Source organism: Centruroides vittatus, unplaced genomic scaffold (genome assembly GCF_030686945.1).
Source record: "Centruroides vittatus isolate TY-2023 unplaced genomic scaffold, ASM3068694v2 contig_1049, whole genome shotgun sequence".
NCBI lineage: Eukaryota > Metazoa > Arthropoda > Arachnida > Scorpiones > Buthidae > Centruroides > Centruroides vittatus.
The window spans coordinates 424,907-452,677 of record NW_027120677.1 but is presented as its reverse complement, the minus strand read 5'-3'; the positions used below and the strand labels follow the sequence as shown (position 1 = coordinate 452,677).

At 31.2% G+C, this 27,771-nt stretch overlaps 1 protein-coding gene across 1 annotated transcript in view; it reads right to left on the bottom strand.

Moving 5' to 3' along the window:
• Positions 1-6,124: 6,124 nt before the first annotated feature.
• The window catches only part of LOC136970677 (GPI-anchor transamidase-like), a 31,516-nt gene continuing 9,869 nt past the window's right edge, over positions 6,125-27,771 (bottom strand). Inside the window, exons 2-9 of the mRNA XM_067265142.1 lie at positions 23,031-23,191; positions 22,757-22,892; positions 19,257-19,368; positions 15,963-16,059; positions 12,648-12,765; positions 12,450-12,560; positions 10,723-10,901; positions 6,125-6,244 (exon numbers count right to left, since the gene is read on the bottom strand). Coding sequence (XP_067121243.1) covers positions 6,187-6,244; positions 10,723-10,901; positions 12,450-12,560; positions 12,648-12,765; positions 15,963-16,059; positions 19,257-19,368; positions 22,757-22,892; positions 23,031-23,191 — 972 coding nt within the window. The 3' untranslated portion in view covers positions 6,125-6,186. The remainder of the gene's footprint in view (positions 6,245-10,722; positions 10,902-12,449; positions 12,561-12,647; positions 12,766-15,962; positions 16,060-19,256; positions 19,369-22,756; positions 22,893-23,030; positions 23,192-27,771) is intronic.

Below are 27,771 nucleotides of genomic sequence, written 5' to 3'. Positions count from 1 at the left end.
TTGTTATAAATAATTAAATTGAAAATGTTATATCTTTAATCATATAATTTAGTTTCATTGTATAATTCTCCCGTCATAAATTTATAATTTTTCAAAAATTATCATCAATTGAAAAAATATTAAGAATTTTTTTAAGCTTTTCACCCTCGGGTCGAAAAATTCCCAGGAATTTTTCGGGGGTGGTTCGTCCGGATATGTCGGTCCCCGTCCCTCACCACCCGGCCGCCCCATTGTGGGCCTGGTTGAACCCATAATGGGCTTGCTATAAGAGGCCCTCTTAGTGCCCACTGGGCGGAAAGAGTTTAAAAAAAAAAAAAAAGCTTTTCACCCTTCTCCCCCGACGGCCGAGGGATTAAAGAAAAAAACACCCTTCTCGCTTTTGATTCTTTCTGCCCTGTAGGCACTAAAGTAGCTTATGTTGAATTTGGGCAGACTTATAACGGAGCGACTACATGGTTAAGGACAGAACCCGAAATATTTGGCTTAATCCATTTATTAAAATTCCCGGGGACTCACAGCCTCGGGAACCGGGTTCGGGTCTAAGATAATAGCGAGGTTGAGGCTTAAGTTTTAAACGCGAAAACGTGTACGTCGGACGTTCGGCGCCGCTTTCCCGTAAGCCTAGAAGTTTGACAATGGTGTTTGGAAAGTCAGTGGAATCATGCTCGACATTCCAAACGCCATTGTCAAACTTCTAGGCTTACGGGAAAGCGGCGCCGAACGTCCGACGTACACGTTTTCACGTTTAAAACTTCGGGCTTAACCTCGCTAATGCTTTTATCACCTCGGTCATCTTGCTGTCATTAAGAGAATCATTTATGCAGCTTTATGGGTTCAGTCAGACCCACAATTTAAGCGCCGAGTGTTGAAGGTCGGGGAATTACGTATTCGTATAAAATTGCTCATGAAAATTATCAGTCGATCTCGAATTCGGAGCTGGATTCCGATTCGAGAATAGGAAGCTGGCATCTTTATCACTTCGAGCATCCACTCGACAAAACGCCTATTCATTAAGAAAAGCTATGTTCTAATTTTTATCTACATTCATAGACGTTTTCAGGTATTAACCTCATCCATTTTGAAGCAAATATAACCATTATCAAATCCAACTTAGCTTTTTTTTTACTAGAATTAAAACATATAATTGAAAATTAATTATAATTTTCAATTATATTTTAAATCACAATCTTTAAAAAAATATATTATGGCGAAAATATTTTAGCCATGTCTTTAATGCAGACACACCAAATAAGTTAGCAACTCTGCTTGAAACATGGTAGGGAACTTACTCAGTGGACAAAGTCTCCGCTTGATCATAATGCCAGTATCGCCCCATAAATGCCAACATCCACACCATCAGCGGCACCCGCAGACCACAAAAAAAGGGCACAATATATTAAAAACAAGATCATTATGCAGGAAGCTTCAAACTATGATTTAACGCTGGATTAGCGTTCCCAAATGGTGGTATCGGTTTCAATCAGGACTAACTTGACCTTAAAAATAAAGAAAGTTCTTTGTTTTCAAGGCCAAGTTTCAGTCGACAAACACTAAGTTGCATGAGCTAATGGACAAAATATCGTTCATTAGTTTCTTTTATAGAATAGACTAGAAGTCATGAATTTGGGGCCCCTTGGAATTAGGAAAAGGGCAACACAGACGAAAAGACAGATACGTGTCTCAATATACGGGCGCCCCATTATGCCACTATCATTTTTTATCATTTGTAAATTAGACTATAGCCGATTCTGTGGAAGAAAACCCTACCCATAAATGTTTTTTGTAGTTTTTATTTCTTTTCAACTAAAGCAATTAAATTTCTTAGAAAAATTGTGTGAGTTTTAATACTCTATTTTTAAAAATGTGAATTATATATCATTATTTAAACTAGTGCAGTGAACTGACTTTTAAAATATCAGCAATTAAAACTTAATTTAAACGAAGAAGACTGTCAGGAAATGACACAGGAACACAGTAGTGTTCTGTCATGTGATGTCGTGCACCACAAAGCAGTTAGAAGAATATGAACAAATTGTAACAAATTTTAGTAAATTGTCCAAGAACTAAAAATACCAGTGCTCTTTGTATTATCTCTTTCGGCATTAAACACAGCTTGTGATCGAATATTTGGGTCTGTCCATAAATGACGTCCACACTGGAAGGGGTGCTACGAGATATCGGACAAGGGGAGGGAGGGAGCTTCAGTGGACGTCCGTTTATTTCATCAAATTTTATACAGTTCATGTATTTTCTTACATTTATTTCAAAATTTCTTGTATGTTAATATCATTTAATGCTTATGAAATCTATCATTCATGGTGATAAAGGTTTTAAGGGGAGTTAAATTTGTTAGACCTCCGAAGAGGACTACAGAACCTTGGACAAACTGGGACAAGAGGAGGGGAAGTAAAAATTTCAAGAAAAATACGGAAGTAATTTATGGACAGTTCCTTTAGTTTACCTATAGCCAGGAGTGTCGAGTCGTTGCCTGATTCGGAGGTTCCTCCTATGGTTAATTAGAACGTAAAACAAATTGTGAGATGATTCTCGGGCCTGGGGAATTTTACCCCATCATCCTCCTTCTCGTCGGTCCTGCCTGTGGCAAATTTGGACGAATGAAAGAAACGAATTAACTAATGAACTGTTAAAACCGAACTGCAGGTTGTTTATAATTTTGGAATAAGCTGTAAAAAATTTTACAATTTATAAATGAAAAGCTTTTTAGAGCAGTACAAAGTCAGGAGAAATATAAATTTAAGTAAAAAATTTTTAATGCCATTAATGCTGTTATTATTATGCATCCTTTCTTTGTCTATAGATATGTAAAATCTATCAACCACAAAACTAATTATGTGCTCTCTCTCTCTCTTTCCTTGCATTATAAAACATTGCTACTGCCATCCTTTTACCTGTATAAATTTTAGTTTCTATGTGGCCATAGATCATTGTTGGAGGTACAACTGACTGGTGTCAAATCCTGAGAAACTTTCTTATTGTTATAACTGTTCAGCCATGTAACTACCAATCCTCTTACTAAACTTATTATGTGCCCAAAAAGAACATAAGATGCGAAAATCAAATAGCGTGAAAAGAATCCTTCAACATATCCTTAAAATTTGCATTTTGTTCTTTTCAACATCCATTATTATTTATATGTTTGATTCTGTTAAATCATTCAATTTCTTAAGTTATTCTAATTTGTAACTGAGGAAGACGTATAAAATAGAGGTTGAAACTTTTTAATTCACTAAATTTCTTTGCTGGATAAAAAAAACGAAGGTATGTTTTCTGTTATTTTTGGTTATCCTTAAGATCTCCATATATTGCTTCCAAGATATAAATGCTTGCATGCAACAAAGTAATCCTATAGAGATAGATATCGATACGCATGGTTGTGGACTTGTGGTAAAGAGAAAGAAATCTAGTGAAATGTTTCATTTTTCTATCTAGTTATCTAGATTTTAATTTAACTAGATATAGATATCTAGATTTTAATTTACCATTTTGTTCCTATTTAATTTTCATTAATTACCAGTGGCAGGACCTAGAGAAGTTAGAGGAGATCTGGGACATTCACAAATACAGGGCTTCACCCTTCTATGAAAAACAAAAATATATGAATAAAATCAATAAAACAAGACTGTTCATTAACCAAAAGAACTTTAATTAATGTATCAAAAGAAACTTTATATCATTTTTGTCATATTTTTTACATAAAACAGTAAATTTTTGTGTGTTTAAGGCTGAAGTCAAATGTCTTGCTGGCACTCACTCTGTTTAAATAATTAATCATATACAATGAAATTATTCAAAAAGAAAATATTCAACAATATTGCTGTCTTGTATATCTCCAGTTAATATTGTCTAAATATTAGCGAGGTTGAGGCTAAAGTTTTAAATGCAAAAACGTGTACATCAGATGTTCAGCCTAAAAGTTTGACAATGGCATTTGGAAAGTCAGTAGAATCACGCTCGATATTCCAACCACCATTGTCAAACTTCTAGGCTTACGGGAAAGCGGTGCCAAACGTCCGACGTACACGTTTTTGCATTTAAAACTTTGGCCTCAACCTCGGTATTATATCTAATAGTGAAGTATTAATTTTCTTTTAAATTTTATAATTATACTATTATATATTATTACAGAAATAGTAAAATCCTGCATACATGGCAACATAAAAATTTCAAAATCTTTGGAAAATTTGATTTCTTCACCTTAGTTTTGTCGTCTGTGCAACTGAACAATATGGCAACAAGTTTTCTAACAGTTCTCTTGATATTTTTATAAAATGTATTGTGCCAAGTTCTCTTAGATCTTTCTCTCGACGTCTTACAATTTTAAGGATTGGCTGTCTTCCTTATATTAATAGATGCTCAGTCACTGTCTTGAAATCTTCATGAATTTATTCTTTTTAAAATTTCATTGCTTCTTAATTTATTTATTACATATTAAATGAAAATATTTTAAAAAAAGCTAACATTTTTTTTATGTTTCTTTATTGTAATTTCAAATTGTAACTTTTAAAGTAATAGTAAAAAATTACATGCAATTTTAATACCACAAAAGTATTTAATTTGAATTATAACTTTTGACATAATTTATTAATTACAAATAGTTAACAACATCATTTCTATAATTAATAATAATCAAATTTATTTTTTTAACAATTTAATATTTAAAAAAGCAATAATTTATAATGAATAAATAAATTATTATATTCTTAAGAATTTTTCTATAAACTTGTTTTATGTATTTTTATTATTACTACTATTAAGCCTGGTGAAAACTAGTTGATATTGAAGCAAACTGGTTGAAGGCAATGCCAAACAAAATTTGTTCAATCATCATAGGTTTGATCATAAGCTACAAGGTCATAGACTCAATGTCACTGTATGTCAGCGGTCGGCAACCAGTGGTCCACGAAAAAATTTGGGTGGTCTGTGGAGAAATTTGGACATTGATCAACTGAAGGTTACGTGAAGTATTACAAAAGAAATGCAAAATGCTTAGTTGCTTTTTTTCACTCGTTGGGGGTTTTTATTCGAATCTAAAACCAAATACGAAGTGACTGTTATCGATAAATAATGAACAATAAACAATATTGTGAGTGCAATTGTCGTCCTTCGTAGAAAGCGCTAAGAATCTATAAACTTATTTCAAACAAGCAGCAATGAACTGTAGGCTTGCATTAATTTTTTATAATTACACACGAGAGTTTCATATTAATATAGTAAAATTAAACTTTTATGATTATTATTCTACAGATTTTGTATCATTTTAAAAAATTCGCAATAGTGGTTGCGGGATTCAAAATTGTGAGTTTAGTGGTCCGTGAGGTCAGAAATGTTGCCGACCACTGCTTTATGTCATATTCTTTGACAGAAAGTAGATGGTTTCTTCAACAACTTTTGGATCAGACATGTTTGACTTTGTGAGCAATGATTGGAAGATGGTTATGTGCATTTGAAAGTTTGCAAGAAAGAAACAAACATTGTAAGCCATAAACAAGTCTTGCACGTGTTTTGCTGTGATCTCTGTCTTGTTTTAGCAATAGCTTTGCCATGCTGGGATTACAAAACAGATAGCTGTTTGACAAATTTTTCTAAATGTAAAAGTATAAATAATTTCATCGATTTTATGGAAATTATAAATGTTATGTATATATCACAACAGTAAATCCATTCTATATTGGTTTCCCATTTTTGTTTATTTATTAAATTTCTGCCAAATAGGAAACAAATGGAAGTGGCCAAAGCTAAAATTAAAAAATTGTCATTGCTGATTGTCACTATTTTGCAAACTACCAAGCAATAGTTCATAGAGGGGTAGATGAAATGTTCATTGGCTCCTTAGAACTGTGTCACAGATGATATCCTGTCCCTTGTGATATACAAGAGGCAACATTGCCAGATCAGTGAAGGAAAACAGTGTTGTGACCATAATTATCATCTCTGACATCACATCAAAAGCAACAGTATCAAACAGTTTGTGTTGGGTTTAACAAATTACACTGTCATTTATATTACATTTATAAAAATGTAACATAAATGACAGTATAATCTGTTAATATTATCTGTTAATAGATAATATTAAAAATATAATACCAAAAAACTCGACAATAAATTAAGTTTTACAATACATAATAATATATTCAAAAGGAAAATTGATTATCCGTATTTATGTATTTAAACAGGAAACTGAGGTACATATTTATAATTATGTTGATATAACTTCTTTGGAGACCTGAAAATAAAAATGAAAAAATTAATACTTTAAGCCAAAATACAACAATATGAACAAGCAATTTTTTATTGTGATGATTTGTTGTTTATTTGTTGATTTGTGATGTTTATAGTGACATTGTGACATCGTCACAATGCCAAGCTGCAATTTTTAATCATATTTTTAATTTATTTAATTTAAAATACATGCTCTCCACATCAATTAGTGGCGTTGCCCCTAGTACATCGTACTTTTCCTTCAGCACAATAGAGTTGTGCTGGTAATCTATTAACTGCTTTCAGGGGAAAAGTTTTGAACTGAAATAACGTGACTTCTGGTTTGTATTGGAAGCTCTTACATAATTAATCGGAGCCTCCTGTCCCTAAGGTTTCCATGTCTGGTCTCCTCTTTCATCTAACTCCATTCTCAAGATTCAGGAAAGGAAAAGACAGATGGGCAGACGACAGTGGGAGTTTTTTAGGTCTACAATTTTTTTTCAAATTTTTGCAGCCCAACAAAGCCTGAATTCTACAATCAGTTACAAATCTAAGTTTCTAGATTAACTGTACGATTATATGCAGGACCATTCCAAATATTTCTGGTGCCTGAAGCAAGCCTAAGAACAACACCAATATTCTCATATTTCTATGAATATTTCACCACCTTTTGGTATCCCTTTCAATTTGGCACCTAAGGTGGTTGTCTTCCTACCTCATATATTGGCAAATCTTCAAACTCTAGTACTACTGGGTGAAGCTACTAGAGTTTGAAGGGATGTTTTGCCCTCATAAATCTTCAAAGACAGAGAGTATGGAGGGTAATGGGCAGTAAAGTCATCCCTAGTTAACTGTGAATGGGCAGCATGGTTATACCATATTTTTGTGGAATGACTGGCATACCTGTCTATCCAGGGAAGACCATGAAATCAGATATTTCCATATGGTAAAAGCCAACATGCTGGTTTATTCCGGGGAATGCTGGTATGCTGGTTTAAGTGAAGTTATACATCCCTCTCTAGAGGGTTTGTTAAAAAAAACAAAAGTGTTTCTATTCAAAAACTGTAAAACTGTCACAATTACATGTTTCTTCTTTCTTTCTTTCATACAAAGGTTAATATGGAGTGTGCAGCTCATATAGGCTATTACTCTGAGAGAGCGAGCTTATGGATTCATGCATCTGATAGCTGGCCACACGCATATGGCCTTAGATGGAATGGCCATATGCGTGTGGGGAAAGAATGCCTTCCGGGAAGTCTTTTATGGGAAACTGGTCCTTATTTAGGCATTACAGACGTGGAGAAAACCTGGAAAACTCCACTGGCCAGCCCATCCAAGCGAGGCACGAACCCACGACCGAACTCCCAGTGTTCAGGGACTAAGACCACTTGGCCATCAGTGGGGATTACATGTTTAATTTCTTCATTTTGTCTTCTTTCTAACAACATAAAATACTTATAGAATTCTGAAAGTACTTTTTTATGTGCATTTTATGGTTATTGGATTCAAAAACTCAAAAATAAACATGTTAAATTTAAGAAACTGGCTGTTATCTCAACTTACACCAATTAACATCCTCTTTGTGTGAAATTTGAGAGGAAAGTGTTATTTTTAAAGTTAGGGTAGATGGTCAGTGTAGCCCACACTGACTGACTACTAATGTCAATAAGTCGTTAATTGTTTTGTCATCTTGTAAAGGAAAACTCTTGTTTCTGATTTTAAGTCAGTCAAATTACAATGTTGTTATTTTATTGTACTTGGAAGAATGTTTTCTTTAATGTTTAATTAACAACTAGTTTTGTTAGATCTGATTAATTTTATATTTTAGTCACAGTTTAATTGGCATGCTGGTAACCCCGGGTTTCTAGCATGCTGGTCTCTCCCATTTTTATGTGGCATGCTAGTCATTCTGAAAAAATATGGTATCTATATTAATTAATAGTTCTGGAAGTGAAGATTGGGCAGAGTTCTTTTAACATAACTGGCAACATATCTGCATGATAAGCAGAAGTTGTGGGTTTGAATACCACTCTGGGCAGATCTTTTCTTCCAGAATATTCTAATTTAAATTAAAAATTAATTTATTTCTAATTGTTAAATTTATGATAGGATGGCAGCCTAATTGCTCAAGTCAAATTACTTTACATCAAATTATTAAATTAATGTTAATGTAGCCCAACAAATCTGAAAGATCATTTACCATTTATTAATCTTATTGAAAGATTATGGCATGACTATCTTTAGACTAAATTATGTTGTTTAAATAACTTGAAATGCAGTCTACAAAGTACAGTGCAGTTATGATTTTACATAAGGTTGCATATAAGCAAAGTCCACTGTTTAATAGAAATATTGTATATAGAATGATATATTGCAAGAATCAGTGGCGCGCTCAGAATTTAATCTTGGTGTGGCCGAGTTGAATGGAAAAAACATTTTTAATGTGGAATTCAGTAAAATTCCTATCTTATGTGGCTTCAAATTTATTAGTAGTATAGAAATAAAAGACACAAAACAATATAAATATAAAAGATGAATTTTAATTAGGAAAAAATTTTTTGAAAATTAACTAGTGTTTTCTTTTTCTTTTCCTTTGGAGAGTGCCAGGGTACCTTGGCCCCTCTGGATGCACCACTGGCAAGAACACATTTTTTTTTTTTTTTTGGCTTATTTTATGAAGACAGATTACAGGAGAAACAAATTTTTACAATTAACAACAATTTGCAACAGAAATTTATGTGATGAAAAAGGTTCTCATAAAAAACATGACTGAATATTAACTATATATTACAGTAAAAGTGAAACACAGGCAAATTAATAAATATCATAAATACCAGTCAACACAAATTGATTTATATATGTGTCTTGTTGATTTAGACTGATTATTAAATTGTTTTAATATTTTTGTTTCTTAAATTAATGGTAGTTTATTCATATTTTGATTATAATTATTTTTTTTAAACAATAACATACTATTTAAAATATACATTTATCTGATGCAGATGTTTGAGGTTAGTGATACATTGCAAAAATTAAAAAGAGTACTTTTTGCTTTCAATTTGAATGAGAGAATGAACTTCCCTTAATGCAGCTTGGTTCAATATGAATGTGAGTGCTTCAGAGTGGCTGATAGACCTGAATGGATTTATGTTAATTTTGTTTTTTCTTGGGGGATTTTGTGACAGAAGGCATCATGAATTCAGTGGAAAGAGGGCGCTGATGACAGTTGGAAAGGGAATCTCATGTAAGCTAATTTATAGTTCTGAGAAATTGTACAAGAGCCTAAAATCACGTAAGTCAAAGTATAAGTTACTATTTAATTAAGCAATTAATGTTATTAGGTAAGATTTTGTGTTGCACCTTATATCATTTTATATAGAAAATCATTTTGACTGTGTTGACTGGATTTTGAGCATTTAAAGAAATAATGTTCAGTTTGAGAATAAATTTCTTCTGATTAAACACATTTTATTACTTGCCCAGGGCAGGAGTGTGTGGTCTGTGAATAATAATTGTTTTTAGTAACTACAATTAGTTTAGATCATTGTGTATAATATATCTATTAAAGCTGGATATCCCATATCATCTATTCTAATATAAAAACATTACTTTAAATCAATTTTTAAGTAATTTCTTTATATATTACTATTATTATTATGTTGGGTTTAGTGAGTTATACTCAGTTGACACCAGTGGCTGTGTACTATGCCAGACCAGAGTCAAGACATAGTAACCAAAACAAGACAAAAATTAAATAAGTGTGGCAGCGTATGTGTCTGTATTCAGGTATTTCCTAACAATATGGCATGTATTCAATATAGTGGTCTTCTGTAGTGATGTATGTGTTTCTATTCAACTGTAATGTTCCCAGGCTTTTGTGTAGTGTGTGTTATGACACCTGTAGGAGAGAGAACAATAAGTACAATAAGCACCCTATCCATCTTCCACAGATGCCTTATTTCCTGGGTGAGTTCCATGTACTTGTTGATTCTTTCAGTGCATGTGTTTTGTACATTGTGAGTGTTTGGAATGGATATGTCTATAATGTATGTGATTTTATGTGAAGTTTGTCGATGAGTGTGTGTGAACAAGTTTGTCAATGAGTGTGATGTCTGGTTGTTTTATCTGTGATTATGGTCTTTCGTAGTACATTTTGTGTGTGTTATTTTCCAATACTGTCTGTGGAATGTATTTGTAGTATGGTTTGTGGATGTCTAATAATTTGTGTTTGTTTGCAAGCTCTTGCTGTATTATATTTGCTACTTGATTATGTCTATGTAAATAATCTGTCTGTGCCAGGAGCTTGCAACTTGTGACTCAACCCTCAAGTTGTGTCATCTTGCAAAGGACACTCATATGTTTAGAATTGGCCATGTATGTGTACTTCAAAATTTTATTTTGTATTATTTCATATATTGCAAAGATGCATTATTTCAAAATTTCACAAAATAAAGCCACATAAGTTGCATGGTAGTTTAATAATAAGTTATAATTACAACTTACTTTTCAATAGTTAGGTTTTTTGCCATTAGCGGAGGTAACGAAAGAGTTGAACGAGTTAACTCAACTTTACGTACACTACCAAAAAAATCAGTCAGAGGAACTTTATCGGGATTGCGTTTGAAAAGATCTGTACGTGATGTCACTGTTGAAATGCAAACACGTTTTGGACAAACTTGTAACTATTAAAATAAAATTTTTAATTATTAATTACGAAATAAAAAAATACATTAAAAATATTATGTTTCAATACAATTAAAATATAATGTTTCAAAAAATGATAGTGTCAAGCCACTACATTATTATTTTTTAAACAAAATGCTAATTGAATCAGTAATATTAATTAAATGATTCTAGTAAATATTTTGAAAGGATTTAATTGTAAAAAATTAAATATAAAAGTTTAAAAGATTACTTTCATTAAAATTATGCAAGAATTACAAAATTTCATAATGAATTAAATCAATTGTTGTTGTTTTGCTTTGTTATAGAAATCATTGCACCAGACTATATTTTGCTTCTAATATATATTATTGCTAAATACAAATGCATGAGAGTTTAGGGACTCAGTAGTGGGCTATTTGATGGCAATTACACCAGTTACATACAAATGCACAAGAGTATATACTCTTGTGAACTTGTATTCAACTGACATATAGCAGAAGCAAGATATAGCCTGGTGTATGTTTTGTCTATACTCTGTATATGCATTTATAACTGTCAAGATTATATTTGTTCTTAATCAATAAATGGCATTTCAAAATATGTAGAGTTAAGAATATAAAAGATTTTGTTATAATTTAACATATTTATAAAAGCTGGATTGATTTCAGGCCAAAATTAAGCTCATTTTAATTAATTCAATTATGTAATTTGTCCTAAAGATAAGTAGTTATAATAATTAAAAATAAATTTAAAATTTTTAAATTTACTAAATTATTTCATCTTAATGTAAAATGATGATGGTCAGATGGTTGAGAAGTTAAGGTGGCAGCCTAATGCTCTGAGAATCCAAGATCAAATTTAGACAGAATAATAAATAAATTTATTATTTAATTATAGCCATATATTAGCCCGATTATTTAGGCGTTTCTTGGTTTATTAATATATCATCAGGCTTTGAGATGTATTATATTTATCAAAAGAAGTAATAATATCAATGAAATTGTAGGTTGATACATAGAAAATGAACTAGAGAAAACTAAAGGTGAGGTATATGTATACATGTCTTTGGTAATTTCAAGAAAAACTATGATTGAAAATGAATATGTCTACAGCACATAAATAATTTTATATTTTTTAAACATGCTTTTGGTAAATATGAACAAAGGAAGAAGTGCAAATTATAATGAAGATTAGTCATAAGAAATTATAGTAATTAAAATTAGATTAATTCTAGTCAGAAAATAGTTCATCTTTTTAACTAAATAATTAGATTTGCTATCAATCAGGTTATAATCTTATGGTTCTAAGAATTATATAAACTATTAATGGTCACATTTGAAACAAAATGGAATAAAGTTTTAAAATAGCATTAATAATAATTAAATTATATTTTAAGACAATGAAAATAGAAAGATGAACAAATAAAGAAGTTGCAAAGAGCTGATATGAAGAGTTATTTGGAAAACAAGATTTTTCATTTTGTTAGAATGAAAATACTTTTGCAAGAAACTTTTATTCTTAGCTATGTTTTTAATGCAGTCCATAATCATGTTGAAAAGACTTACAAATTGTTCTATGGTCTTTTCTCCTTCAGGCTGAACCTTTTCTAAGAAATCCAAAGCATAATATGTATACCTATCAATGACATACACTCCTATAGTCTGATCACCATGATGCTGAAAAATAACATTAATATTTGTATACTGTAATGTAATTTTAATAAGATAACACATTATCTAAAAATTATTTTAAACAAAACTTACAGATAATGAATCCTCACCAACACGACTGCTGGCTACTGCTAAGATATTAGGTGAATAGAAACGCTGGTACATTGATTCAGCTTGACAAGTATCAACCATGAAAAATATTTCATGATATCTACAACAATGTGATCAGTGAATTAACTTAACCTCAAAAAAGTATTATATTTAAAAACACACAAGTGACTATTTGACCTAATTTAAATATTTGAATCAGATTCCAATGATTCCCTTAGGATTGATACATATCAAGAAATCAAATAGAATCAATGGTAAAATTAAACAAAAATATAAGTAATATATAAATACTAGTTTAAAACACAAAAATACTTCGAAAACCTTTAATATGCAGTTAAAATTATCAAAAAATGTAACGTTTTCGGTCAACTTTATTGACCTTCCTCAGGATCGAATATGAACCGTTATTTTGAAAAATTCTATTCCCAAACATAAATTTAGAACATTTTAAAAAAAACCAAAGTCGCGCAATCTCAGTTTCGCTCTTTTACACATGCATATCGGCTGCTTTCCAAGCCGATGGGACCCTGTAGGAATCTTGAAAATTAATACTTTGCTCTTTTTCACTGTATTTACAAATATGCCAAGCCTCCGTATACTTAAGCTGTCTTCTATTTGCCACTTTTTGTATAATTTCTGCACCGTCCCAATTGATTGAAACCTCCGACGGATCTGCAATGGCATAATTTTTGATAATTTTAACTGCATGTTAAAGGTTTTTGAAGTATTTTGTGTTTTATATTAAGTGCAGTTGGAGTGATAGTAAATACTAGTTTATTTAATTCTAATTATTAATGAAAATATGTGATGAGTTTTAATTTTTATATAACTAAAGAAGTAATAATAAACAAATAATAACTTTTACTGTAGACAAAAAAAAATACTTAGATTTATTCAACTCCATTTAAATTATACAAAGAGAAAATATCACGTAACAATTTTCATGTCATCTTCAGATTAAAACATACAGAATACATTGCTCAAATGAAGTTTCTTTATTTGAACAATGTATTTAAATCTTAAAGAACATTTAATTCCAATTACTGCCCTTTGAGTTCCTATCAACTGCTAAATGGTTTTTCTTCATATAACTTTTACTCTGATTTTTATTATTAAACCAAGTTAATTAACTGTTACCTTTACTTAAATATTTACTTATTATATATTTTTTAATAAATAATTTACTATCATCCAGATTTGTATTACAATTCATTCATTAAAATTAAACTTTAAGAAATAATGAAAATAAAATAATTTCATAAAAAGGTCAACAGATGAAATTTCTAATGAAATATTAAAAATTTTAACTAAATAAATAAATGTTTTCTACTGTATTAAGCTATCATCAGGTTCTGGTAAAAAACTTTTTTTTTATCCAAAATTAAATCCTGAATTATAACAGTTTATCAGTTTTATTTTCCTGGCTGTTATGTATACATAACAAGAAAAACTATTGGAATCCTGTCAAATTTTACCCTTTGAGCTATTTGCAAATCTCCACATTTTGAGATGCCTGAATCCTAATAGGTAAAAAAATATTCAATGATTTGGATATGAAAGATTATAAAATTCTGTGAATGTGTGTATGTGTGTTGGAGTCTATTTCATTTAATATCTCAGGATGGGGTAACCGTTAAGAAATGAAATTTGGCATGATAGGTTGCGTTTAAGAGGCACTGATGCTATTAAATTTTGGTGGTTAAAGGTCAAGGGAGAAAATAGAGAGGGTCATGTGTCATATCTTGAGGGGGGGTTGAACTTAATAAAGAATTTTACTCATTATTAGCATTTATAATTTTTCTTAAAACTCATATCTACCTTCAAAATTAAGTTTTTTGCTTTTTAATAATAATTAATAATATAAAAAGTTTTTCATGGTAAAATCTCATAATAGATGGCGTTACACACAATTTTATTTACTATGACAAATAATATAAAGGTTATTTTTTTAAATAAAATCTCATAAACATAATTTGCATCAGTCACATGTTCGAAACACCTTACAGTATTGTAAGGCATTTTGAACACATGACTGATGCAAACAGATTGCATTGTAAGGCATTTTGAACATGTAATTGATGCAAATGGATTGCACATTGAACAAATGTTGTGAATAAAAACCTTTTGCGTGTTTCTATTTTGTGTTTTTTGTTCTTCATGTGCCATTTTTTCACCTAGTGGTAAAAATTCAAACTAAATACTTTTTTTTTGCATTTTCCTTTTCCCCATGGTCCATATAACATATATACCAAGTTTCATCAAGATATGTCCACAAGAGTGGGCTTAGACAGGTCTGAGTAGGGCAACTTTAATTATAACCGCCATGTATATACAGATTGTGTAAGAAAAACATTAGAAAAGGCAAATTTTGCTCATATTTCATATTTTGTACAGGAAAAAAAAAAAGTTATATTACTGTTAATATTCTATCATAAAAGCATTTATTGGACAAAATGAAATTTCCGATTCCGCAAGCCATGCTCTATTTCCATTATGTTCATACCATCCAGCCAGCATGTTGCTTCAAAGTAATATAGCACAGATTTAAATGTATAGTGTTCACTCAGGCTGTGTGTTGCAAAAATGCAACATGCAGCCTGGGTGAATTGCTGGGTGTGTTGCTTATTTGCAACATGTGGCACTTTAATTTGTAAAATTAAAACCTTACAGTTCTTAATAACTTAAAACTTTAAAATTAAAAGCTTTATGTTTAAATATAGATGTATATTAAATCAAATTTATTCACATAGCATTCTACTGTGTAATTAATTCTGTTTCACCAACAAGTAATTAAAAATCTTTGCTTCATTTCCAATAAGAGTTATTAATATCAATATAATTAAAAATGTTTTCAGCCTAATTCATAAGCCAACATATCAGGTCCATAACTTAACATAAAACTCATATGTTCAATGCTTGGAATGCAATTGATTACAAAGAATTGCAATTGATTATCCAAAGAATACATTAACACCAAATACATTTATAACACTTTCTGGATAAAAGTAAAGGTTTTTATTTACTTGTTAGTTAAATTAATTCTGTTTTTTTTTTGTTCAATCCTAAGATAGCTAATAAATGTGGCTGAAAATATTTGTTTTCTTTAATATTACAGATTTACTGAATTAGTTATTGATAATTACTATATAAAGGTTTAAGAAATTAAACACAAATTTAAATATTTGAATTTAAATTTTGTTTTTCTGTAATATAAATTAGTTTACATTTAAACACGTTAGATGAGATCAATAGCTGTGTCAATAACCTGTACGAACAGTATAACATATGAACGTTTACCTTCGTTTCTGCCACATTTGTTCAAATGCATCAGCTAATTCAACGTTAGTTATTTCTTCTGAGTCTTGGAACTTTAAAAATCCATTACCACCATGTCCTTATTAAGAAATATATTGTGCAATATCAGAATTATTGAGAAATGTCATATATAAATAAAAACTTGATAAGTAATGTTAAAAATAATATGTTAATATTAACTCAGCATACTTATCCTCCAAACAATAAACAATTCATTGTAAAGAGAAAATAAAATGAAATAAAGAAATTGAATGATTTATCATTAAATTTACTATTCGTCATAAACACAGCTAATTAATTTGGTTCAAACATAGAAGCTTTACAATTAATATAAAGTTGTAAAAATTCCTTAATTGTAGATACCAGGACTATATATTAAAATATAATAAAGACAAAGACAAAACAAAGGACGACTTGCTAATTCCTTCAGCAGAACAGAAGTATTTAAAAATATTTGAAATGGTTCTACTATAAATGTTGCTAGTAGCACTTAAAATAGTTCTAATGATGTAAATTATTGAGATTTTATAAAAAAGAAAACATTCTTAGTGTTTTATCTTCAAGTATTAATTACTTTTAGTCATTACACAAAACTATAAATTTTGTATAATAAGTATAACAAATCAATAATTATGGTAGTATTTTTGCATGAAATACATTTTTTTCTAAACTTTAAATGAAGAAACATTCATTAACAAACTATACATTAACAGAAGGAATTTAGTTCTAAAAATATAAGTCAAGTTGTGTTTTTTTTATTAACTTTTTCTTGTAATACAAAATTTGCAAGCTGCATGCATTTTTATGACAGGATAGAAAACAATAAAATTGCAGACAACCTAATTTTGAATTCATTTTCAAATATTTTAATATTATTACAAAAAAAAATTAGAAAATTCAATCTGATATTTCATTTCAAATATACCTATATAATTATATGATAATTTTTCAAATGAAACATTAACTAATAATTTCAACAATACAATTTTACATAATTGTGAAATGAATCTTTCACATAAAATAAACAACCATTCAAACTTCAGCATAAATTCTTTAATATTAAGAACGTTTTCAAATGCATTAAGCGTCCATCATCAGTTACTTCTTTAAATCAAATATGAAATTCGAACAAATATTACACAAATTAACGATACAATTATAGTAAACAAAAAATAAAATAATCCAGGATTATCGTAATTTTACAAATTATGCCAATATTTCATAAAATAAAATAAAAATAAAACAAAAAACCAACACTAGGTTTAAATCAATCCCGGATTATCACAGTATTTTACAATTACTCTCATCCGTCACTAAAGACTTCCAAGGGCTAGAAAGCCCAACAACATTGCTTTAATAGATGTCAATAGTTCACAAAAATAAAATAAATAAACAAAACAAGACCAACAACAGTTCTAGGATTATTGTAATTCTACAATTAGTCCAAACCGTCACACAAAGATTTCCAAGCGGTGGAAAGCCCATCATCGTCCCTATAATTGATGCATTGTGTACTCCTCTGCGCTCTGTGGATTTCCAATTTTTCAATAAACTTTATCGCGTGTTTCGATCTAGTAGACCTGATGATAGAGGCTTGGTCCCAAAAGACCGTGATGCCCTGCTGCTTAGCATAATTGGCAAGGACTGTACTATCAACCGATTTTTTCACCGACCGCTTGTGTTCATTAATCCTCTTTTTTAAATTCCTCAATGTTGCCCCTATGTATACAGAGGAGAAAAACTATGATGCTCTCTCTCATCAAGAAAGATCATAACCGGACACGTGGGAGGAATAGAAACCAACCAAGAGAAAAAGTGATCCTCGATTACATTCCTTTTCTTAAGCCATTGATTAAGAGGATTTCCAAAAGTAAGAATTTGCAAATCGTTTATTGACGCAATCTCACTATATACAAGCTTTTAAGAAATGATAAGATGAAGTATGAGCGTAACTCCCTAACAGGAATATATTCGATACCATTAAGGGATCATAGGTTCGATTCTAAATCAGTATATATAGGGGCAACATTGAGGAATTTAAAAAAGAGGATTAATGAACACAAGCGGTCGGTGAAAAAATCGGTTGATAGTACAGTCCTTGCCAATTATGCTAAGCAGCAGGGCATCACGGTCTTTTGGGACCAAGCCTCTATCATCAGGTCTACTAGATCGAAACACGCGATAAAGTTTATTGAAAAATTGGAAATCCACAGAGCGCAGAGGAGTACACAATGCATCAATTATAGGGACGATGATGGGCTTTCCACCGCTTGGAAATCTTTGTGTGACGGTTTGGACTAATTGTAGAATTACAATAATCCTAGAACTGTTGTTGGTCTTGTTTTGTTTATTTATTTTATTTTTGTGAACTATTGACATCTATTAAAGCAATGTTGTTGGGCTTTCTAGCCCTTGGAAGTCTTTAGTGACGGATGAGAGTAATTGTAAAATACTGTGATAATCCGGGATTGATTTAAACCTAGTGTTGGTTTTTTGTTTTATTTTTATTTTATTTTATGAAATATTGGCATAATTTGTAAAATTACGATAATCCTGGATTATTTTATTTTTTGTTTACTATAATTGTATCGTTAATTTGTGTAATATTTGTTCGAATTTCATATTTGATTTAAAGAAGTAACTGATGATGGACGCTTAATGCGTTTGAAAACGTTTTTAATATTAAAGAATTTATGCTGAAGTTTGAATGGTTGTTTATTTTATGATATTGACTCTTTCACAGTTATGCTTCACTTTTACTTCTTTATAAAATTCCAACAGTTCTTCATAACATTCTCCAATTAACCAAAGTGTACAGAATTATAATTAGCAGTTTTCAAAATAAATTCTGCTGATTCTAAGAGCTGTCGCAAACTACAGTTTTGTGAGAGCAAAATGCTAGCAAATGGCACCCGCACATCCGACGATATCAAAGGTCCCACCCCTTTGACATCATCGGGTGTGCTAGTACATGCTTGCTAGCATTTTGCTCTCAACAAAGCTGTAGTTTGTGGTGGCTCTAACAACAACAAGGACAATAAGCTATTTTTTTGTTTAAAATAACAAACACCAATGAGCAATCTGTATATGCATTTCAATGAATATTCATATATACTGTACACATTCATAAAAATACCATAAATAGTTTTTTAAATTAATTAAATAAAAGCAACAATAAATTATTTAAGTTATTTTTATCAAACAGATTCATTTCCATCAAATCAATTTATTAAAAAGTTATACAAATGAATCAGATTTAAAAAATAAATAATTTACCAGTCATATATATCAAAATATTACTATGTTCATCTGAAAGTAATCTTTTAGAACGTGGTGTACTTGGTGATAAACGTCCTGTCAGTAATCTGATAAAATTTTCAACTGTTACCTATAAAAAAAAAAAATAAAATTTCATTTAAGAGATTTTAATATATGAATTTTGAATAATAATGTATTTTTTAGTTAATAGTAAAAGATAGTATGTATTGTGAATGTAAATGTTAATATAAAACAATGCTTACCATCTGTGTAAGTGTGCACAAGCTAAAAAAAATACAAGAAACTAAGAGATAATATCCATTAGTGTAATCTAATGGTTGACAACACAAATTGCAATAGAATAAATTTAATATCAAAGCATTAAATGTCTCTGTATTCATAACGTCATCATTTTGTTAGTCCTTCTTCAAATAAGCTAAATTTAATTACACACAAATATAAAAATAGTTGCAAATACCAAAATGAAAATTTGAGTAATTTGTGAATATAGAGATTCTGCTATATATAATCATGCAACATAGTCAATAATTCATTTTAAGATAATCATTAAACAAAGTAGTACACAAGGTGATCAAAGGTCTACCAACAAAGAGCAGACAGATCTTTGTTGCTCTCTTGACTCTTCATGCAATTCTATGAGCCAGTTGTGCCTTGTTACTGCCCTATTATGCAATGTGAAAAATACTTAAACCTTAAACTTTTATTTAATACAGAAACTTCTCACATGTATCTCTAAGTCTATTTCTCACAAGTGAACTTTTCATTTAGTCATCCTGTGTATATCTAATATATGCAATAATAAAATTACTGAAATAGGTAATCACCAAAAATATAATATAAAGGGTATAATCCCTGGAAGTTAAAGACCTAAGGGAAGAGTTAAGACAAACTTTTGGATGGATACGATATAACAACATTGTATTGATCAGAGCTGACAAGGCCAAACTCATGGTTATGATGAAGTGTGAAACGTATGGGAAGCACTTAAGTGAATACCTCACCATAGCACAATGCTCGGAGGTTGAAGGGAACTGGGTGGATAAGATGCATTCCAGGATTAAATGTTTTGCCAATACAAAAGCACGCCAACAGGCTAGGTATGAAGGACATCATTGTGGAGGCTCATGACATCCCTAAACTATTTGCATTTGCCAAGACGCATAAGCAAGGGCAACAACTGAGTCCCGTAGTGGACAAGGCTAAAGCGCCCAGTCGTAAATTAGAGAGATGCATATACAACATGCTTGCCACACTCCTGGAAGGTTACCAATTCACAGTATCCAGCCCAGTAGAGATTTTGGAACAACTTAAAGAGATCGCCTCACCCCTGTATGCTACAGCGTTAGACTTTAGGTCGTTATACCCATCGATAGCGCTTCCACCATGTTTTTGTGAAATAAGGGAATTATTGTCTACAAAAATAGATGATAGATCAGTGCACCAAAATATATTAGAATTGGTGCACTTGACATGTTATAGTTCGGTATTTCAGTTTAAAGGGATTGCGTCCCTATGAGCAGTCCATTATCAGGAGACCTATGTGAAATGGTGGTCAGAAGGTTGGAAAGCAGAACCCTATCTAACTTCCTCCCCTATAGTCTCCTATATAGGAGAATATTGGGGAGAATATATCCTACATAGATGATATCATCTTTTGGAGGATGAAACCAGATCTTAAACACTTTATAGACGCAATGAACGACAATCCCTATGGACTATTTATTAAGATTAAACAACACAGCCCAGACAGAGTCCTCTTCTTGGATGTGGACATCATAATTGAAGGTGTGTGTGTCTCAACATATATTCCAATAAGATCCTGTGATCCCTTTTCTTATAAAATAGCAACCTTCAGAGCATTGGTCAGGAGAGCATTCACACACTCTTCCACTAAGGAGGCATTAATGCAAGAAATAAGAAATATAGAAGGAATAGCCATTGAGCATGGATACAGCAATCTTATACATAGGTTATGTGAAAGCTACAAACATACGCAAGAAGTAATGTCTAGGAGGATGAAAATACCGAACAATGAAATGGAAAATAATAGGAAGAGGATGGATCCCCCTCACTTATAACCCGCATTTAAAATCAATATATAATGCAATTGCCAAAAAGTGTGAGATCAATATAGCATACAGGAGATGTCCATCCATTTACAGCATACTAAGGAATGGAAAAGACCATCCCAATCTGGACAGATTACTGGGGATCTATAGAGTGCCCGGTAAGAGATGGCAGATGTGATAAAGAAATGGTATGTGTTGGCTCCACCAGACGTTCATTAGCGATAAGATTAAAGGAGCATAAGTCAGTCAGACATACTACACAATAAATGCACAACGGCCCTTTCGATTTATGCAACGGATCCAGACATCACAGCTGACTTTAACGAAGCACGTATCATCCTCACCGCCCTGCATCATGATCACTTCAAAGTTTGGAGGCAATGAAAATATTTAAGGTGGGTTGCAAGTCCACATGCATTAATTTTAAAGAAAAAATGTCGCTTTCCACAGCATGGCAAGTCCTAATCGACGATAGCATTTGATTTTATATTGGTTTTATAATGGTTTAAATTGAATCTAGTGCACAATTCAAATCTCATACTAAGATATTTGAATATCTTAGAATACATGCGCGTTTTGAATCAGAAATCGAATGCCTTCTAAATTGAAATTCAAAAATTGAATGAACAGCTTGCAACGGATTTATGTAAAAGCCTGAAGAAGAGCCCAGAAGGGGCGTCGAAAACATTCACAATAGTAGAACATTTTTGCTCCGGTTATTTGGTTTAAGTAAAGTTGATTTTATATTCATCCCAGTGTGTTAAGAAGTTAAATAGCTTCCATTCATATTTTTCATATTGTATGCTCAACGTAAATTATATTTTCATACTTTTATAAGTGACATTTTTATAGTTTTTGATTTCAATTTATAAACAATACATTTTGTGGTCACTGAAGAATAATTATTATTCATAGATCACACTAGATGGAACTATCCTGCTCTGAACAATCAATAAAATGCACTCAACCAGGAGAAACTTATTCTCAAACTCAACTTTATTTCTTCAAATGTTTGAAATCCAGTTGACACAGTCAATACAATTTTCTACATGAAAATGATATAAGGTACAACACAAAATCTTATCAAAATTGTAACATAAACTTTCACTTACATGATTTTATGTCTTTGTGAAATTCTCAAAACCATAAATTAGCTTATACGAGATTCCCTTCTGACCACCATCTACTTTTCCCATTCAACTTACAATACTTTCTTGCATGAAATCCCCAGAAAAAAACAAAATTAACATAAATCCATTCAAGACTATCAGCCACCCTGCAGCATTCACACATTTAGCTTAACATAAATACAATCTAGCATAGCATATACAAAATTTATCATTGATTTTTTAAAGATAATCTTAATATGAATAAAATTATTTTAAAATTTTTTGAATAATTTTATTTTTTTAAATTTATCGAAATTACCTCATATCCTCTATAATCTACTTCAACATCATCTCCATAAACGTTTATATGATGATGAGCATTATTATAGATAGTAGCTGGACGTGGATTTCTAGTATTGCAAGCCATATCATCTGCTAACATAAGTATAATTTGACTGGAAATAAAATATACATTAGATAAATCTATAGTATATATTAGTGCATGGAAATAAGTCAATGCTGTATAAAATGAAATTAAAAATAAAAACTACTTTGCTTTATTATATAAATGCATAATATTAAACCATTCTCACCTATCAGGAATTCCCAATCTTTTGACACTTCGATATATAGACAATACATTTGCTACATGACGATAATTAAACCAGAATCTAGATGTACAGACTAACACTGCCCAATTATTGGTGTGACCACTTTTGAAGAATTCATTAACTTCTTCATTTGCATTTGATATCTTAAAAAATAAAAATATGACAATAAATCAATTATTATATATATTTTATTTATAAAAAAGTGACTAGAATTTTCTTTAATTAGATATAAAAAAAACTCCTTTCTCATTAAAACAAAACTTGAGAAAGAAGCCAAAAATCTTTAAATTCAACTTGAATTAAACAGTTGATATAAAAGGATTTATCAGAACTGTCTGACAATTAATCAAATGATACTACAATTTGAAGTTTATATCATTACAAAGAAAGCTTTTTCTGTAAAGTCCAAAATAATAGATATTAAAAAATTATGTAATGATTTTTTAATACATGTGTCTAGTGATGAACTGAAATAATGCCAATAAAAATATGACAAAATATATTAACAAATGATTTAGTAGATTAAATATACACAGGAGCAATTATTTTTATTTAATCACACGTTTAGTTAAGGAAGCTCTTCAAATGTGTGAGGCATGTATCAAAAGTCATAAGCCAAACTGACTATACAATAATATTGCATGAATTCAATAATAACTTTATTTAATATTGCTTGTGGTAAACATACATAGGAATATATTACTACTTTTCCACATATCTGCCAGAACAATCAACAATTTTTGCCACCATATTGGCAGCTTCAAAATCCTATTCTTGTAGAAGTGTGTTCTGGCACAATGTAACCACTGACAAACCTCAATTATAACCTGGTCATTGGTGTCAAAATTTGTACTCTGTATGCTGTCCTTTAATGGAGGAAACAAGTGATAGTCTACAAATGATAGTATTAGGTCAGGGCTGTAGCAGCAACTCTCATCCCATGATTTCAATTGCATTTTGTGTATGACCAGCCATATGGGAATGAGCATTATCTTGTTGCAAAATGATATTGCATTTGTGTGGACACTTGTCATAGTTTGCAATGTCTGCAGGTGCTGTGAACCATTGATGATTTCACCTCTTTGAAAATTAACCAATATGTATCCCCTCTGCATCCCAGAAAATGGTGCCCATAGCTTTTCCAGTTGAAGGAATTGTTTTTGGTCTTTTTGGCCCAGACAAGCCAGTATGCCACCATTCCATACTCTGCTGCTTTGTTTCTGGGTTCAAGTGGTGGAACCATGCCGTATCTCCTTTCATAACATTGTTCAGAAAATTCTCACCATTGGTTTGATAGTGTACCAGTAACTTGGAGCATATGGTCAAGCATGTTCATCTGTGGTCATTTGTCAGAAGCTGTAGCACCCATTTTGAACAAACCCTATGATAACCAAGAGACATTTTCTGTACAATATTGTGCCCAACCTTCAAATGATATGCAACTTCCCTAACAGTTATCCTCTTGAACAAGCTCATCAACCATGTTTGCATTGTTGCTCCAAGGTTTATCAGCAATGTCTGTAATTCCTTTTCTAAAATGTTTCACTCATCTTTTCATTTTACTGAGATGCATGCTGGCTACTCCATAAAAGTTCTGTAAACACTGATGAATTTCTGCATTGGCAACATTCTCATTAACAAGGAATTTAACAACAGTACATTGACACAACAAAACATCTACAGAAGCCATTTTTCTGTTGTCTGGTGCAATGATGAAAAAGCACATTGCCAACTCATAGTTCACGGAGTTATGATATCTACTACCAATTAATGGTAGTAGATATCATCCACTTGGTTTGAATCACATTCCAATTGCCTATGAATAATTCGGGACATTCCAATTTTCAATGTGAGTGTTGAGTGTTGAAGTCAACGATTTGAAGTCATCAACGACGTTCCAACTCAAGTATAAAGTGCTTAGTTCCCATAATTCCATTCAAATGTCTCACCAATTACCCACAATTCATTGGAAAGTAGCAGACAACATATCTGTTGGATGCTGAGTGTGTCGAGTCAGTGTTGACAACAGCGCCACTTCAACGTTGAAAAAGGAAAGACTTTTAATGAATGTTGAGATCAGCACTGAGTCAGCATTGAAAATTGGAATGTCCCGATTGTGTACAGCTCATGACTTTTGGTACATGCCAATTTGAAAATTCAACTCAAAATGGTTTTTTTTTTGTTTTGTGTTTTTTTTTATATTGGATATACAGTCGAGTCCGCATAAGTCGACACCCCAAGGGGAAGTGGAAATGTGTTGAGTTATCCAATGTGACGACTAAAGCGAAGTTAGAAAAAAAACCACAAAACTACAATTAGGAAAATACAGTAGTGCATTACACAGTAGTATAGGCTTACAATACATTGTGTCCTCCATTTACAATTACTCTGTAGATGAAAAACTGAAAAATTCGTTTAGTGTTGTTTGTTTTGAGCACTTAATTGTCTCGACTTCCTTTTTCAATGATCATGAACTCCTTGAAAACGTCATCTTCACAATAGTCAATTGTTAGCAAGTAATGTCTAAGGATTCTTAATGCCTCCAGCGTGAGAAAATGCAAAATTGGATTCTGGTGCGACGTTGATGTAGATTGTGTATTTTCGTTTTGTTTATCTGTTATTATTTTATACATAAAAATACATAACATGTTAAGGCATTTTATTAATATGTATATATATTAATAATATTAATGTATTATTATATTGTTAAATATATTAATTACCGTATTTTACGGACTATAAGATGCACTTTTTTCTTCGAAAAATTGCCTCCAAAATTCAGGTGAGTCTTATAGGTATTTTTTAAAAAAATTGCTTAAAAATTAAGGTGTGTCTTATAGTCCCTAGCGTCTTATAGTCCGTAAAATACGGTATATATTAATAAATAAATTGACTCCCCCTCCTGAAAAAAAATGAGTTTGCACCACATGTGCAGAGTGAATTCATTTTTCAGGAGGGGGTGACGACTTATCGGAGTGTGGGACAGCAAAAGTATGTCAACTTATCCAGTAGTGAAGAGTTAAACAGTGTCAAGTAAACTGGAGTTTTTTAACATTAATGCCTATGTAAGTCAGGCAGGACCACAGAAAACTAACTACTTAACCGATGGTGTCGAGTTATCTGGGTGACAACTTATGCGGAGTTGACTGTACAGTGGAACCTCGCTTAACAAGCACCTTGCACAACGAGTATTTCGTGTAACGAGCAAAACAAATTGTAAAGATTTGCCTTGCTTAACGAGAGATATTTCACATAATGAGTGATGAGGAGAGGGGAAGTCCCGAATTGTGCTCATTTGGCATTTTCCATCAGTCTGTGTTTAGCACACGTTCCACTAGCATCTTAGTGTTGCTTGTGTAGACACATTTTTCCAAACTTGTGTTCACACATATTACTTATAAACATTAACAACCATAGCCCATTATATAATAAACACACCAAACGATATGCCAAATTCTTGGGTCATTAAATTTAATGATCGATTCCAAATTAAATTTTAGAAATGTCTGAATTAAAAATTAACTATTTATAATTATTAAATTTAATACGAGATGGAAACATAACTGCCTACCTCTAGTCAAATTAATTAATTTCTAATATTTAATTATAGCATTTACATAACCCAAGAATTTGGCATATCGTTTGGAATGTTTATCAAACATATTAGCTGTGATTTTCTTTTTTGTTTCTGCAAATCGAATTCTCATTCCAGGATGGCTCATTCCGCGCTAGAAAAAAAGATGATGATGATTCACACTCCTTAACAGTACAATATTGTACAATCTTTTTTGAATAAACATTATACATAAAACATTCGAGCATTTTTTTGGCATGGAATGCATTATCGTATTTTACATTAATTTCTATGGAAAAAATTGTTTCGCTTAACGAGTATTTCGCATTACGAGTAAGACTCTGGAACAAATTATGCTCGTTAAGCGAGGTTCCACTGTATATTGTTTATATTGGATCAAATATATAAACAACACTCACAGATGGAAAAATCCAGTACATAAAGCAAAATATAAGAGAAAAATAAACATTTTCAATTGCTTTGAGCAACCATTTTCAGGTTAAAAGAACATACAGGAAATCCTTGTTAATTTGAGCAGGATTTTGGATAGTTTAAAATCCTATTAGTTTGTAACTGTTCTTTTGTCCTGGCTGGGAATATAGAAATTTACATGTTAAGGAATTTGGTTAGTTCAAAATACAGCTACTTCAAAATTCAAAGTGAAAATTCTGTCCAAACTGTAATATAAACATGTTAATTCATTTGTTTAGATCAAAGTACCTCCATGCTATAATAGAACAATACACCAAGAACAACTCTTATCTGGTCAATATGGCTTTGCTTTTATAACAACACATTTTTGAATGTCATCTTACCCATGGACTATCCTTTTTTCTCTTATATCATAAAATATGTCTGGTTTTCACGACTGCAAGATTGAGCTGCAAGTAGCATATTGAGGGCTCTAGATTACTACATTTGGGTGACTTACTACTTTTTTGACCACTTTAAAAATAATTTGGACTACATTTCGATGAATTCTGCTTTACTTTTTACAAAACCTATCTGGCAACCTGTAAAGTTCTCATCAGATACATGCTGTTTATCTGCAGTTTATTTATATTATTATTATTATTAATTATTAAGTAATGAAAATAGTATTCTATATACATAGCTGTATTCCACTTCCTTAATAAATTACATTAATTA